The 16,505-nt window shown below is 39.8% G+C and overlaps 1 protein-coding gene across 2 annotated transcripts in view; it reads left to right on the plus strand.

Annotated features, from left to right (window-relative positions):
* Positions 1-16,115, plus strand: part of MED13L (mediator complex subunit 13L) — a 144,342-nt gene extending 128,227 nt beyond the window's left edge. For both annotated transcript variants that reach the window (XM_075213842.1, XM_075213848.1), the window contains 5 exons: positions 8,099-8,269; positions 9,844-9,992; positions 11,804-11,965; positions 12,246-12,358; positions 13,239-16,115. In XM_075213842.1, the coding sequence (XP_075069943.1) occupies positions 8,099-8,269; positions 9,844-9,992; positions 11,804-11,965; positions 12,246-12,358; positions 13,239-13,371 (728 nt within the window). In that variant the 3' untranslated portion in view covers positions 13,372-16,115. The remainder of the gene's footprint in view (positions 1-8,098; positions 8,270-9,843; positions 9,993-11,803; positions 11,966-12,245; positions 12,359-13,238) is intronic.
* Positions 16,116-16,505: the final 390 nt, after the last annotated feature.

The raw sequence follows: 16,505 nt of genomic DNA on the forward strand, positions 1-16,505 counted from the left end.
CTTTTAATATGTACATATTATTATTCTGATTGATTTCTCTGATATATAAAATGTGAACCTTCCTGTTAAATTTGTGCATCCCATTATGATGCTATTTCCAGCGTCTTTGACTCTATCCTTAATTTGGCTCACGTGATAAGATGGACAGAGCTTATATATAGAGCAGGAAGATGCACAGTGCGTCATAGAAAGCAGACTTTTTACTTTAGGCATCTAGATTCTTCATTGTCCCTGTTATTCCAGTTCATATGGAATAGTGTAATATGAGGTACTGGAAGGAAGGAAATTGGAGAGTTTTGTTTAGCTTTTAAACAGAACTCCAAACCCTGTTTCCTTATGCCAAGCAGTAAGGTTTAACTTAATCCTCCTAATTTACAATTAAAACAAGTGCTATCAGACTCCCTTCCCATATGCCTAATTGGAGGTTTCCACTAGCAACCTTACAAACCCCAAACAATGACACTTTCATACAAAAGACCTTCATCTACAAAGGCTCATTGCATCAGATATATACATCAGAAATAAGGCATTTCCTTTAGAAAGGTTAAAACAGAAAAACAAATTTTCTACCCTGGTCTCAGAAATAACAATTTCCTATCTCAAAATATACACAATATCAAAAATAAGTGCATGTGCAACTATATAAATAAGCACACTGCGATATTTCCTTCAAATAAATGTACACCAGAAGTTAACAGTGAGCTACTCACAATCCTATTCAAAGATACTTCTAAATCCTGGATTCACATCAATAAGAAATAGAAGACAAAAAAAAAAAAAGATTCCTCCCAATTTGAGGCAATTCGACGCTTCCTCCAAGTCTGGAAAATGCTAATTTATCTGTGTGGCGGTTTAAAGGGATAATGGCGAAGATGTATTTGACCTGGGAGGCAAACTCTATACTTGCCAACAAACAAAAAACTGGTATCCCAAATGCACAATGTCATATGTATCTGCAACTTCACCATAATATAGACTCTTTACATTGACTGATAACACTTCAAAAACCCCGACGGTTTAGATACCTTACTCGCCTTTCAAAAATCATTATAGATTTATACATTATAGGATTATACCTTTTATAGGACCTATACATTGATCTCATCCATACAGACCAAGCAGCAACCTGGAGACATACTTTTGAAGCATGGCAAAAAGATATCCCGAACATGAATGATTCGAACACTTTATTCCATTCCTTTGAATCCACATGGAAATTCCTAAACTAAGCTTGTCTTCAGGAAGTTCACCAAAAAAACGATTGATAGGGCTTACATTCCTCAGTCCAGAAGTCGATTGATGATTAAAGGGGAAACGTGGCTATGCCTAAAATGTAAAACACAAATAGATTTAATACATCTTTTTGAGATTACAGGAAAATCAAACCTTTTTGGAATAAGGTTATTAATTTCATTATTCATAGTTACGTGTATTTTGAAACTATGATTAAAGTACCACTCCTCGCTAATTTTGATGCTTGGAAAGATGCTCTACCCTGCACTGACAGTTAACCTGTCTTAACATTAATAGTTACTGTGACTAGACAACTTATTCTAAGGCAACAGATATCCCCAATCCCTCCATCCTTGGGTGAACTCCAGACAAAGTTATTAGATATTATTTATCTAGAAAGAAAAGCTACACTCCCTGATATCGAAGAAAGGGGTAATAAAGTTTCACAAAAAATAACAATTTCTAAGCTGGATTTATGGATTTAACGCATCTATTGTTTATGGTATCATTATCATTTTGTCATTATGTTTAATATACAAGTTATGATGTTGTCATGTGTAATGTGATTCATTGACTTATGGAAAATGTATATATTCAATGTACTTATTATTGTATTTTCCTTTTTAAAAACAATAACAAGAATCAGAAAATGTCTTAATGTAATTTAGCACTGGTCAAGATTTTTACAAATCTGTATTTATACTGGTTTTATATTTACCTAAAAGTCAACAAAAAAGAGGATTTTTATACTTCCAATAAATCCCTTTTTCTGATTCCATCTGGGAGACACTACTACTATGAAGTAGTTGGAGAGTGTGGAGTTTTCACTTAACTAGTTAATTTTGTGACTGCTGACAGACTCCTCCCATTCTGCAACCCCCTGTAACTAGTCAGTGTATTCTAAAGCCCTCAAGGAAAGGGAGTCGAACAACCGCTTGGCACCATTACGCGCAGCCCAGGAAGCCTCCACACACCTGGTGGAGTGTGCCGTAATGTGGGTAGGCACAGTCCGGTCAGCCTGAAGATACGCCTGTTTTATTGTAAAGGTAAGCTATCAAGCAATGGTTTGCTTGGAAGCTGGCCAGCCTCTTCTTTGGGAATCATTTAGGATAAAAAGAGAGTTGGCATGTCGGATATCCGAAGTCCTTTGGACATAAATACGTAATGCACTGACCACATCTAAATATTCTAAGGAAAATCCTGCCGAAGCATCCTGAAATACTGAAACCACTATTTCCTGATTAATGTGAAATCCGGAAACTACTTTTGGTTGAAAGGAAGGGACAGTCCGAAGCACCTTCCTGTCATCATGGAAGACCAGTAAAGAGCCCCAAGCTCTGATACTTATCTAACCTATGCTATGACCAGCAGGACCACCACCTTTCATGTCAGAAAGGTACACTGACTGTAAGGGTTCAAAAGCAGGTTCCTGAAGCATAGATAATACCAATTTCAGATCCCAGGGTGCTGTGGGAGGAACAAAGAGAGGTTGAATGCGCAGGACCCCCTGCAAAAAAAGTACGGACTTCCGGGAGGTCCGCTAGACGCCTCTGGAAAAAGATGGAAAGGGTCGAGACCTGGACCTTTAATGATCCCAGGCGGAGCCCTACATCAAGACCGTTTTGAAGAAATCCTAGCAACCAGGGCAAATGAAATTTACTTGTATTGTGTGCCCGTCTTCACACCATTTAATGTAAATGCGCCAGATTCTATGGTAAATGTGGGCTGACAATGGCTTTCTAGCCCTTAACAGGGTATTCACCACCCTAGTGAAAAAACCCTTTTGACCATCAAAACCAGCCGAGGCAGGTCCTGATGCTGAAAAGGACCCTGCAGAAGGAGGTCATTGCGAAGAGGCAGACAAAGTCCTTGTCCCACTGCCATGAAAAGGATGTCTGCATACCATAACCTTCAGGGCCAGTGGGGAGCTACCAGTATAACTGAGAGTCCTTCCTACTTGACCCTCCGGAGTCCTCAGGGAAACATTGAAATGGGAGTAAAAAGATACCCTAGCCGAATGTTCCAGAGCATTTTCATTATGTACACTGCCACCGCCAGCGGGTCCCTTGCTCTTACACAGAACCTTCCAATTTGTGTTTAGATGCCATAAGATCCAGATCCGGAAGGCCTCACTTCTGGACTAACATTTGAAATTCCTCTGGGTGGAGGGACCCTGGCATTGCTGTGTGACGACTTGGGAAGTCGGCTTCCCAATTTAGAATGCCTGGAATGAATATGGCTGACAGAGATGGGACGGACTGGTCTGCCCAAGCAAATATCTGGGTTGATATGCCCATTGCCCTTGGACTCCTTGTCCCCCCCTGTTTGTTGACATATGCCACTGCCGTGGCATTGTCCGATTGTAATTGCACTGGGAATCTATGAATTAGGGACTGAGCCCCTTTGAGAGCTATTAACATGGCCTTCAACTCCAGGATACTTATTTGAAGTGAACGTTCTTGTTCCAACCAAATACCCTGAAAGTGCAAATGTAGCGCCACTGCCTCCCAGCCCTTTAGACTGGCATCCGTTGTTAAGCTGATCCAGGAGCACAGGGTAAAGGATCTGCCCATGCTTGGGTGTTCTTGACTCTTCCACCACCTGAGAGATAGACGAGCCTCTGGGGACAACAGTATTCTCTGGTGCTCCAAGTGGAGAGATGAACCTGACCACTTCTTTAGGAAGCATCTTGAGTGAAACCTTCCATAGGGGATTGTCTCGAAGATCGAGACCATCATGCCCAGTAACTTCATTCAAAAAAGCATTGAAGGGTTGTTACTGTCTAGGACCCTGGTCACTAGGTCTTGTACCGAGCAAACCTTGTCCTGTGCAAGGAAAATTTTCTGCCTTCTGGTGTCCATTATGAGACCTAAGAAAATCATCCTCTGGACTGCTATTAACTGCGACTTCTGGACTTTTATCAACCAACCGTGAAGCTGTAGGGTCTCTATAGTGAGGTGTAAATGCTGACGAAGGAGCTGATCTGTGGGGGCTTTGATCAGCAAGTTGTCGAGATAGGGTACTATGCTCACCCCTATAGAACAGAGACGGACAGCCATTACTGCCATGATTTTTGTAAATACTCTGGGCGCTGTGGCCAGGCCACAAGGAAGTGCCCTGAATTTGTAATGGTCCGCTCCTATCGTGAAGCAGAGCAATGGTTGTTGGTGCCCTTCCCAGATAGGTACATGAAGATATGGGACCTGAATATCTATGGACGCCAGGAATTCTCCCCCCTCCAATCCATTTATCACTGAACAAAGCGACTCCTTTCAAAACCTGTATTCTCAGGTTTAGATTTAGAGACTTTAAGTTCAAAATGGGACGGAAGGAACCATCCGGCTTGGAGACCAGAAAAAGATTTGAATAGAATCCTTGGCATCTGATTCTCTGGGACCGGGCAGATTACTTCTGCTAAAAGAACAGAATCTACACAGTGCAACATCGCTTGCCTTCTGTTCTAAGCGAGGGGCAAGGAAGTTGCAAAAAAACGATGAGGGGCTTGGCTTAAAAGATCTACGATATATCACCTTGCCATGATCCCCTGAATCCAGGGATCTGGAGAGGATTTCATCCACTGTGAACAGTCGCAGACGCCCTCCCACTCTCTCTGCCGCGAGGAGACGAGGGTGTAAGTCAGACTGGGCAGCACGGTGGCTAACTGGTTGGCACTTCTGCCTTACAGCACTGAGGTAATGAGTTCAATTTCCAACCATGGCCTTATCTGCGAGGAGTTTGCATGTTCTCCCCAGTGTTTGCGTGGGTTTCCTCCCACACTTCAAAAATATACTGGTAGGGTAATTGGCTGCTAACAAATTGACCCTAGTGTGTGTGTGTGTGTTAGGGAATGGGGCAGGGACTGATGTGAGTGAGTTCTCTGTACAGCGCTGTGGAATTAGTGACGCTATATAAATTGATGATGATGATGACTACCGGTTTTGCCGAGAGACCAGAATGATGTCTGCTGCTTATGATGCCTTTCTCTATGGGAAGGACCTCTGAATCCAGAAGACCTACCTCTGTTTGCCTGACCTCTAGAGGCAAACAGAAAGCGCTTGCGAAAGGAGCTAATCCTTGGAGTACGAGGCTTTAGCACATTAACAGGAAGGAAAGTACTCTCCCCCCCCCCCCCCCCCGTCGCCTAGCAGATAATGTTATCTAACTCTGGTCCAAAAAGTATTGAGCCCGAATAAGGAAGGGCCTCCAAGGCTCTTTTGGATTCCGCATCAGCTTCCCAGGACCTAAGCCAGAGGATTTTTCTAGCCGCCACCGCAGCAGCTGACATAGAAGATGACAAGAATGCTGCATTCTATGCTGCCTCATACAGATACCCTGAAGCCTCTTTCAGGTGCAAAGCCAGGGGAAGAAGATCTGAATCCTGTAATCCTGTGCCAGTTGGTCAGCCCAAGTTTCCATTGCCCTAGCAACCCATTCAGAGGACTGCATGTGTCTAAAGAAAACACCCGCTGTACCATAAATGGATTTTTAAAAATCCTTCCACCTTACGATCAGTAACATCCTGAAGATTGACGGAGCCTGGAACTGGAAGAGTAGTGTGGCGCACTAATCGTGCTATCTGAGTAACCTCTCTAGGAACGTGTTCCCAGCGTGCAGTGTCATCTGGCTGTTATGGGTACAGGGACAAAAACCTACGTGGAACCATTATTTTGCGATCAGGCTGTGACCGGGCCGAGTCTGCAATCTCTTATTAATTTCGAAGAAGGTGGAAAATGAACCATGGTTTTTTTTTAACCTTTTTGACCAACCCCTGGTTAACTGGTCTAGGCTCGTCAATACCACAAGGTCTAAAGCATGCTGTACTGCCAGAACTAGATCCTCAATGCCCTGGTTTCTATTTGAGTCATCCAGGTCTAAGACTTGTCTGGAAATCTGACTCATCCAGAAGCTCCTCATCCTACTCTGATGATGCCTCAGAGTCAGAGACCGAGTAGAGAGGATGGCTTACTCTGTGTCATTTGTTTCTCGACCCAGATAGTCCTGGGTAGTCTAAAAACCGGTTTAATTTATCTATACCTCTAACCAAGGCCCTGGACCAGGTCATTTTCCCTGGGAAAGGCGTGAAGAAGTTAATGAGGATGGAAGGCCACTTGGACCTACCCCTGCATTCTCCTCTTGTTGGGACAGTGTTGTCATCTGGGCTACCCCTAATAACGAGGTAGAGGGGTGCTCAGTCACTGAGGTTTCTCTCAGGTGGTTCAAAATCTGCACATGAGAATCCACTAACTATTGTAAAGACATAGCCCACCTTGGTTTCTCCATGGCTATAGGATCCGAAGCCTGCGACTGCGCGGCCTGGGACCACGCAGAGGGCCCCCGGGTCTTCTTGTCCCACGGGTAATTTTATTTTACATTTTGAGCAATTCTAAAACTTAGCCTTGGTAGTTTTCTCCTTATCAGACATAATTACTGAATAGGAACAATACCGGAAAAGAAAGTATAGTATTAAATCACACAAGGTACAGAGTGACACTTTAAATCAGGTATTATTTTATTGAATTTTAGTACATATAAAAGAAAAAGAAAAACGGACAAAACAAACATTACAAAACAGCCATGTCAGCCGTTTAATAGAGCTCTAATGTTACCCAGGCGAGACCAGTACAGGTACAGGCATAGATAAAAAAATACCAGAATATTACAGAATGATATAGAGAGATAATGAAACGGGTTCAATTTAGACAAAGCAGGTACACACCAACATATTTGAACACCTAAGTATCCTTCGTATCGCCATATCAGGAATATCAGATAAAATTGTCAAGGATCAGTGGCATTCTTAATGTGTCACTCTGTAAACTTTGCAAAGTCACCGGTAGTATCTCAAAAAGTGAAAAAAGTTAAGTGAGCAGCAAACAATATGTGCAATTATGTAACTACTTCACTATATATGATGTAATACACAATATACCTCCTTGTTATAGCAAGTACAGTATAATATAAAGAAAAATAATACTTAGCCTTCCAGGATAATATATAACAGCCAGGAGAGAGTCCAACAGCAGCCAAGTCTGTCTGAGTTTTGACTGCAAAGGTTTCCTCCTTCACCTCGATGCTTTTAGGCCTCAGGAAGAAACCAACCTGCCGATTAAGACGGGGAGCTCCATAATAATTTCTCCCTGTCTGCAGTGTCCAGCAGTCCTCCTGATTGCTTGCAAGAGTCTGTCTGCGGCGCTTCTCTTATTAATCCCGCAGACTCTGTTTTAATGCACTAAGTGCACTATGCAGTGTAGCTCCCCCCACCCCCCGCTGTGGAAGGTACCTGGAAGCTGCCAAGATGGCAGCCACCATCACTTCTGGATTCCGGCGCTCTATGCTCCACAGAGCAGTGCCGGTCCCCAGAAAATGAGGTAACTGTGGCCTTGTCTCCAGCCACGCGGCAGCCTCAGAAAGGAAAGACAAGTGCTGTTTCTGAGCGCTGCCGCTCTACTCCATGACAGCGCTGCAGTGACTTGCCAGGTATGCAGCCTTACTGTCCCAGCAGTTTCCCCATCTTCTTTCCCTTTACTAATAGAAAAAAATGGCCTATAAAAATAAAGAGTAGCAAAGGTAAAGACTCATTGGGCACTTAGACTACACTGACTAGCTACAGGGGTTGCAGGAGGTAAGGGTCTGTGAGCAGCCACACAATTAATTAGTTAAGTGCCAACTCCACACTCTCCAACTACAACCCCATGGTAGCAGTGTCCCACAGATAGGATGAAGGAGAAATAATTAAAGTACTGTATTTCGGATCCCAGACCAAACCTGTGTTTATATTTTTGTAAAGAATATTTTGCCTGTGTTTCTTGTCTAACGTCTGTGCTACATGTTTCTGAATGTCAGTTCTGCCTCTCTTCTGCTACAGATGCAGTTACAATGGGATCTGTATTTGGTCGCAGCACAGCTTTGAATCTGCAGACCTCTCAGCTCAGCACACCGCAAGATGCGTCTTGCACCCACATCTTGGTATTTCCTACTTCAGCCACCATCCAGGTTGCTCCTGCTAGTTATCCCAATGAGGATGGTTTCAGCAATGGTGAGTTCTATTAGATAAAAAAAAAAAGTGTAGCTCCACCACAAAAAAATGTAGCATCTATGGCAAACTAGTTGTTTTTTTTTGTTGTGTCTATACAATATTTAATAGTCTGCACAAGGCTGGGGTTTAGGATGTGCAAGACAATGTGCAGGATAAAAAATACAGTTTTACGAGTAACGTGTCAGTCAGGAGTATCCAGGACATTATGATAATTAGATCAGTAGCAATCTATAAAGCTGGGTACACCCTACACAGTTTTCATCCAATAATCGGCTAAATCAGCCGACATACGACCGCTCATTCAAACGTCGGGTCAGTGTGTGCAGTGACACGATGGTCGAAAGTCTGCCCAAATGGACGATTACCGCCTCATTTGGTTGGTCGTACTGTTTAATATTTTCGTTCCAATCTCGTTTCCGTTGTGTAGTGTGTATAAACTTCTGACCGATCCACAACAGTGAGTATGAAATTACAGTCATTGCTCACGACAACATGGCTGTAAAAAGCCGCTAAAGGGACGTCCGCTCTTCCCTTTATCATCCTAAACAAGGCTAGTGTGTATGCAGTCCATGGACCGAGCGATCGGACCATCGATCGCATGTAAAATCGCTCGGCATAAAAAGTTGGTTGAAATTTCTGTAGTATGTACCCAGCTTAAGTTGTGAGGTGTGGTGCAGCAGGTATAATGATTATTACTCTTTAGGTTTTCCTGCCTTCATTTTATTCAGTCAGGAGTTCGCTGAATTATGGAAATATTCTTGACTTTTCCTCCAGTCAACTTCTCTTCTAGGATTTCTTCTTCTGCTTTTTAGCAACACATTTAATGCAAAATAGGTGATTCATTGTACACCACTTTACACTCCTGCATTGTTCCTTTTAACCTTTCAGTTTCCATCACTACAATAGTATTTTGTTTTTGTTAGCCTCATAGTTGTGTAACACAACAACTCTGAGTTAGTGGTGCAAAAATTGCAGCTTGTACAAAGTAATACTGTAAATAACTGACATTAATTGCAATGGAGCTGCTACACCCAATGGTCACATTTTCTTAAAAAATATAATAAAATGCTTGCTTAATTTTACAAAGCAGTAACCTTTGAATATAACTGGTCTATTTGTAATTCGCAATAAAACATGTTTGATTTATATATTCTAGTATGAAAAAGAATCGGCTTACTCTTTATTGGCAGCTACCCAATAAATGTCCTTCATATGCCCTTCATGCTGTTTCTAAATTAGACATTAAACATTTCTGAATGCTTCATTTATACACCCCAGTGTTAACTATTAATGGCCCTTGCTCTGTGCCATTACTGCTACAAACTTTTCCCATCAAATTGGTGACCATTAACCCATGTAGACCATTAAGCTGTAGTGCTTATTATCTTGCAGGGGAGCAGCATTGAACAGAAATTGGTTTTATATCTTAAGCTGGATTTGTTCATAAAGGTGTGTTTTTAAAGGGGACTTAAATTTTCAGTTTTACCATTTTAGTGGATGACCATAAAAACAGTATGTTCAGAATAAAAGACCAAGAGAGATTCTTATTTTGACTTGGTGTTTCTTATATTAAGATGATATGTTTGATCTGCCATTTCCGGATATGCCTGATATGGACAACGATATAGGAATATTAATCCAAGGGAACCTGCACTCTCCCCCAAATTCCTCTCCAGGATCTCCAACAGGCATTGGAGGGGGATCACACTTCCAGCATAGTCGGGTGAGTTGAGAAATCTACCAATTAGAACCTGTAATAAGTATTTTTTTGATTCAAGCTAGAGTTCCAGTACTTACTTCCCTATAGCAAGCTTCACTTACAATCGCCCTACAGCACTATGGTTAGGGATCATAATCTGAAAAAAATATTTGTTTATTTGCCAATTAATCCTACACATCCGATAGAAAACCACTTAGTCCTCAATATATAGTTGCATTGAAGCAGGTGGTCATACTAATAACTCTTATGATGCACACCTGTTGCACAAACATGGCAAACTTGCCTTGTCGCTTTGTTGTTTAATGAGAATTTTCCATTAAAACACAGTGTCTGAGTGGTAATACTGCCTTAAATCATATGCGCCCAACTGTGTATCGTATTCTTCTTACCTCAGGACATTGAGCAATTAACTGTGTGCTGTGGTTTTAACTGGTCTGCTTATTTACACACAGGTAGGTAATTGAAGTGCAGTATAGGTAATGTTCTGACTGATACTGTTAGCTAAAGGTTTAATTAGGTGACCTAACACGGTCTTGCTGCATACTAAAGTAGTGCATAGATTAACTGTAATCCTATTTTGCTGTTGGATTTCTACAACAGAGATTCTGAACTTTTCATTGCAATAGTAAATTTTCAATTTTATGCTGCTGTGCACATGGCGACACAGTAAAATCAATTATAAGTAAGGTAAAAGTGCATTTTTGATAGTAATTTATATTCCCCACCCTTATTTCTGTAGAAATAACCAGCATGAAGTCTGCTTTGTTGGTTGCTGGGTGGTGTGAACTTGAGCCTATAACAGGCAGAGAATGCAGAGTTCCTATTACATAGATGCAAACCTAAAGGCTCCAAACTATTATCGTATGTCCGGTCACCCAGCCACTAGTGCATGCCTCTATTTTTAACTTCCATTTTTAACCTCCGCTCTCTGTTTTTAACGGTCGTCTGTTTAAAAAGAAAAAAAAAAGGCTGTCGGCAGATTAATTCCTTCTTCCACTGTGCTTGCATTGCAGCTTTGCAGAGTTGGGCCAAACTATCTGTGCCAGGGGGCAGGGCAAACAGTTGTTACACTGCATATTTGTGTGTGGCATAAAACATCTGTCCCATGTCTGTTTTAGTGCAGGAAAACAGGAGCTTGTATCTAATTGTCAGCACTCTTAGTTCTAGGCGCCCAGGCTTTTTTCTTTGTTTGTTTTCTTTGTTCTCTTTTTCCACCTATGATTTAATTTCAAGTACAGTTCTGGTTTGTTGACCTAAAATGTAACCGTTTCTAAATAAATATTTTTTTTTTGTATCAGCTCTTAACATTTTATATAAGACCAACAATGTTTGTATGTCCTTTGGAAAATGGAGCAAATGACATTATCTTTTTATGGCTGTGTGCGTTAAAAAAATAAATAAAAAAATCTGTCTTCAAAAGAAAGATGTTGCATTTAGGAGGTAAGGATGACTTCAGTAGTATTCGAGTAGGATAGGACATGGCACTAATTGTTCTGCTCAACTTGTATGTTACCTTTATACCTAAACCAAGTGTTTGATCTTTTCACCGGATTCACCAACATGTGTGGTTAATAATACAACAGACTTCTATAGTGTCTTTTGGGGGGAGGGGGGCGGTAAAACATTGCAATATTGGGCCTGGTATTGCTTCCAGTATTGCAGAATGTGTAGCCAGCATAAGGTAACCTATATTTAAATATGCTGTGTGCCAAGTGACCCAAATGGATTTAAACAACATTCTCAATAATTGGAGGAGGTAAAAGCTCAATTAGAGGATGTATTATGCTCACTTGTGGTGTTATTTTCCTTTGCAGAGCCAAGGTGAGAGACTCCTCTCCCGGGAAACACCAGAAGAACTGAAGCAGCAGCCCTTGGCACTGGGTTACTATGTGTCCACAGCCAAAGCAGAAAACCTGCCTGAGTGGTTCTGGTCATCATGTCCACAGGCTCAAAACCAGTGTCCCCTATTTCTAAAGGTAAGAACCCAATTTGAGCTCCCCTTTATAATAGGTTGATGGTCTGATAACGTCCAAAAAGTTAAATTGCACATTCCACATTAACTTGACATTCTTTTGGCAGAAGAACTTGTAGAAAACAAGAAACTAAAGTAACTTACTAAAACAAGATGCATTTAAAATATATCTAACACAGAAAATAACAACTGAATCTTAGTAATACACTTATGTAAGCCCAGATATGAGAAAATTGTCCTCTCCATAACTTCCTAGTAACTAGTTTATGCCTAATGATTCACAGGCCTCTCTACATCATCACATTTCTGTTTCTCAAAATGATGACCTCATTCCTTCGCGCACTTCACAGCGAGTGCCTCATCCTTTGGATTCCAAGACAACATCAGATGTATTAAGGTAACATTTTACTTTTCTGTCTTCTGTGTAAAGAGAGAGAGGTTTTTATGAGAAGCAATTTCTACATATTCTTATGTAGGTATTTTGTTTCTGTGAATGGCGTTTTAGGGCAATCTTGTCAATGGCTGCTGTATTGTGTAATGTAGCAAAACAGATATTTTAAACAGAACACAGACCATTATTAGACAATAGTTGTCTGAAGCCTAAGATTGGAGTCTGGTATATGGAAAGCATTCTCATTGAATCACGTGATATATTTCTAAGGTGGTATTGTTTGCTTTCCACAAAGACTAGATAATACTTTTATCATGTTTATGATTTAGATGTTGATCTCATTAACTCCTATTGATTTTACACTCTGATTCCCACTTCTCTTTTTTCTAATGTATCTGCTTCCTTATTTGTATTTCATTATCTGTCTCTGTTTTTCTGCATTCTTCCTGTCTTTGCTCTCTTCCACTCTCTTACCTTCTCTGCTCTCTTCCACTCGCTTACCTTCTCTGCTCTCTTCCACTCGCTTACCTTCTCTGCTCTCTTCCACTCGCTTACCTTCTCTGCTCTCTTCCACTCGCTTACCTTCTCTGCTCTCTTCCACTCGCTTACCTTCTCTGCTCTCTTCCACTCGCTTACCTTCTCTGCTCTCTTCCACTCGCTTACCTTCTCTGCTCTCTTCCACTCGCTTACCTTCTCTGCTCTGTTTCCTTCCCTTCCCTGCTGCTTTATTCCATTACAACTGGTAACAGTTCTTGTTGGGTTGTTTACTTCAGTGATGCAAAATTGACAAAGAAACAAATTAATTAGTTGTGCTAATACATGTAAAAAGGTATAGTGTTATCTGCCTGTATATTTATTAATTTCATTTTATACTGTACTTCTCTAGGTTTGTGCTTGAACAGTACAATGCCCTCTCATGGTTGACCTGTAACCCGGCTACTCAGGACCGAACGTCATGCCTACCTGTTCACTTCACGGTGCTCACACAGATGTACAACATGGTCATGGGCATTCTCTGAATATTTTCATCCTGCCTTGACAAAAGGACATCTGAAAAACCCTGGCTAACATTCAGAAAGCCCTGTGATAAACGTGCTAAAAGCCTGCTGTTGGACCTGTAGCAGCACCCGGACAGTGAAATGCTGTTTCTCTACAATGGAGGAAATCAGGAACACTTGTCTTTGTGCAACACATAATATACACTAAAAATAACAGTACCCAAAAAATTCTTCTGGCAGTAGCATATGCTTGGTTGTACATGAGCAAGTCAAAGGTATTTGTGACTGCACAGAACTAAGGAGAGGAGTTGTTGATAATACAGGGGATAAGCAGTCCATCAGTATGGCAGAACAGTCTGCAAGCTATGTAAGAAACAGCACAGAGATGTATTGAATGGTAAGCAAATAAACACAACACAGACCTATCCAGTCAGTATCCTCAAGGTGCACTGAAGTTATATAGCACCTTGTTCAACCCATACAATTATTGTATCTGCTTCTCAATGTACACCCCTTCTACTACTACAGCCTGCATAACTGACACACGACTCTTCCAGACAGACATGATCAGTGTGATTTTAGACGGAGGGGATTCCACATCCAGTTTCACTCTGATAGTAATCCGATTTGCCAAACTCATTAATTGAGTAATTCTTTAGTAGTTTGACTGCAAGAAAGTTGTTTTTTGTGTGCCAAATTTGTCAGTATTCTTTCCATCATTTACCATTGTTCAATATGTACAGTAACTGAGGCTAAAGACAGACAGAGGCAGTTTCACGATCAGTGTTGAGATAGTGTCAGAGGGTGTTTTCCTGAAGGGGATATTATATTGCTGGAATCATCCATGTCATATGGACAGGTTAAATGCATTGTAAGCTACCTACTTTCAAAACTATCTGTTACTTTGACTGTTCCTCAGCATTTAAAAATGGCATTTAGTACTAATTCATATTTTATTGATGCCTATTTGCCAGTCTATTGCTACTGCCATCAATCTTCCTGTGTTGCATTGTCCTAATGAATAGTTTTGGGAGTTGATGTGCAAAGAGAAGCCAAAACAGTATAACTTACTAATTTTAGTTCATAATGGATACCCACTTTAGATTTCTAGGTAAAAATGAACTGCAAAAGTGTTGTATAGAAGAAATACAGATGGTTGTTTTTTTATGGTCTGCAAGTGATTTATGCATCGACTACACAAAATAACAAAAGACTGCAGTTCATGTCATCAATCGTCTATGGAAGAAAATAACATTGTTTTTTATGTTTTGTTTTTACCAGACATAGGGGTAGATCTAAAACGGAAAAGTGGAGATGTTGCCCATAGCAGCCAATCAGATTCTAACTTTATCATTTATCTAGTACATTCTAGAAAATGATGGCTATAATCTAATTGGTTGCTATGTGTAAAACATACAGTTTTCGTTTTTCGAAGGTTTCAAAAATCTACCACATAGAGTTAAAAAAATATATATATTTATATATAAATTATTATTATTTTAAGATCAAACATTCTTGCCATTGGCAGTCATTGATGGTATTATTAGAGTAGCGTTTTTCTTTTACCAAAAGTAGTTGCTCTACATAAAGCAGAAACATAGGATACATGATTAACAATAAATTGCTTTAAAAATATATTTTTATTTATAATATTTTTTTACTAGTCTGTGATTGGTGACAAAACTGGCAATAAAGACAAGAGCCATCTCCAGTAGAACAGTATAAATGAACCAAGAAGCTGTGATGTCATGATGTTTCATGGACACATATGCCTAGTATAAGGATGCCCCGTTATTTCTACAAAGATGTGCTTATACACAGCTTGCCAACAATGTAGCCCAAGCAGACAATAATTAATGATACATAACTGAAAGCAACACCAGCGAATTGCATAGGCATGGCAAACAGAGAAGCAGATACAATAAATGGAATATAATTGTTTCACATACTTTTCATAATTCTTTCTTCATATTTTCTGAGCTCACTGATAATCCAATACAAAGCATGAAACGTACAGGCAGCTCTTTTCCCAAATCCGTATATCCTGTATAGATATTTATGTATGTCTGTCTGATTTCTTTCATCTGCATTTACTATTTAAAGAAAGTTATGAATGATGAGGTATGTCCTGGGCAATTTTGGCAAGATGCAATGGCTATTTTATTTAAACTATGACACAAGACAAACTTAATACAACACTTGCACAACAACAGCAGACACGTTGTGCTCGACTTCAGAAAAATTGACATTTATGTAACATTTTCACCAGATATGGGAGGAAAAAAAAATCTGATCTGTGACAGACTAAAGGAATAATGTATTTGTATATAGAAATATATATCAGTCTTTTTTTAAAAAAAAAAAAATTGTAAAAGTTGTACATTTCTCAATGAACCTAATTTTTTAAAGCATTTACTGGCTGTGTTTTTTTCCATTTTATATATAAAATATATAAATATATAAATATATACACACATTTACAAATATCTATAAATAGCCGTAAAAAAAACTGAAGATGGGAAATTAAACCCCAACAGAAATAAGAAAAAGGAGAAAAACTTTTGGAGTTCCAAAAGAAATTTTAATCCCGCCTCTGGTACCTCACACTCAGAAAAATTAAGACTTTGATAAAAAAAAATAAAAAGACGTTAAAAGTTACAGATTCTTCAATATAAATGTGCTTCATATATACCTTGTGAACAAAAAGGTCTATACTTTTACACACTTTTTTTAGATGAATAAATTATTGATTTATTGATACCAGACCTGAGACTTGTTGTTTTTGCTTTTTAATGTGCTCATTTGGGTGATAAATGTTTGTATACATAGTTGCTCACTTTGTATAGCATTCCCAAAGACATTTTGCTGCTGGGTATTATGCTTGTTGTAGTCAAGACTGACTTTTGTGCACTATAACAAGTTTACTTAATATGGATCATTTCAATGCAATAAAAATGTATATATAGATAATGCTCATTACATCACATATCCAGAATAGAGCATGGTATACTGTGCATTTCATCGCTGTTTAAAAATGACATTTCTATAGATAAATCTATAGTCATTTTATCTGTTCGTTTTTAAAGTTAAAATCTAAACACCTACATGTGTGGATGATGTATTAGTGATCTGTGGGGTGGCTAGTTTTTGGTTTT

The sequence above is a fragment of the Mixophyes fleayi genome, chromosome 1 (assembly GCF_038048845.1).
Source record: "Mixophyes fleayi isolate aMixFle1 chromosome 1, aMixFle1.hap1, whole genome shotgun sequence".
Lineage (NCBI taxonomy): Eukaryota > Metazoa > Chordata > Amphibia > Anura > Limnodynastidae > Mixophyes > Mixophyes fleayi.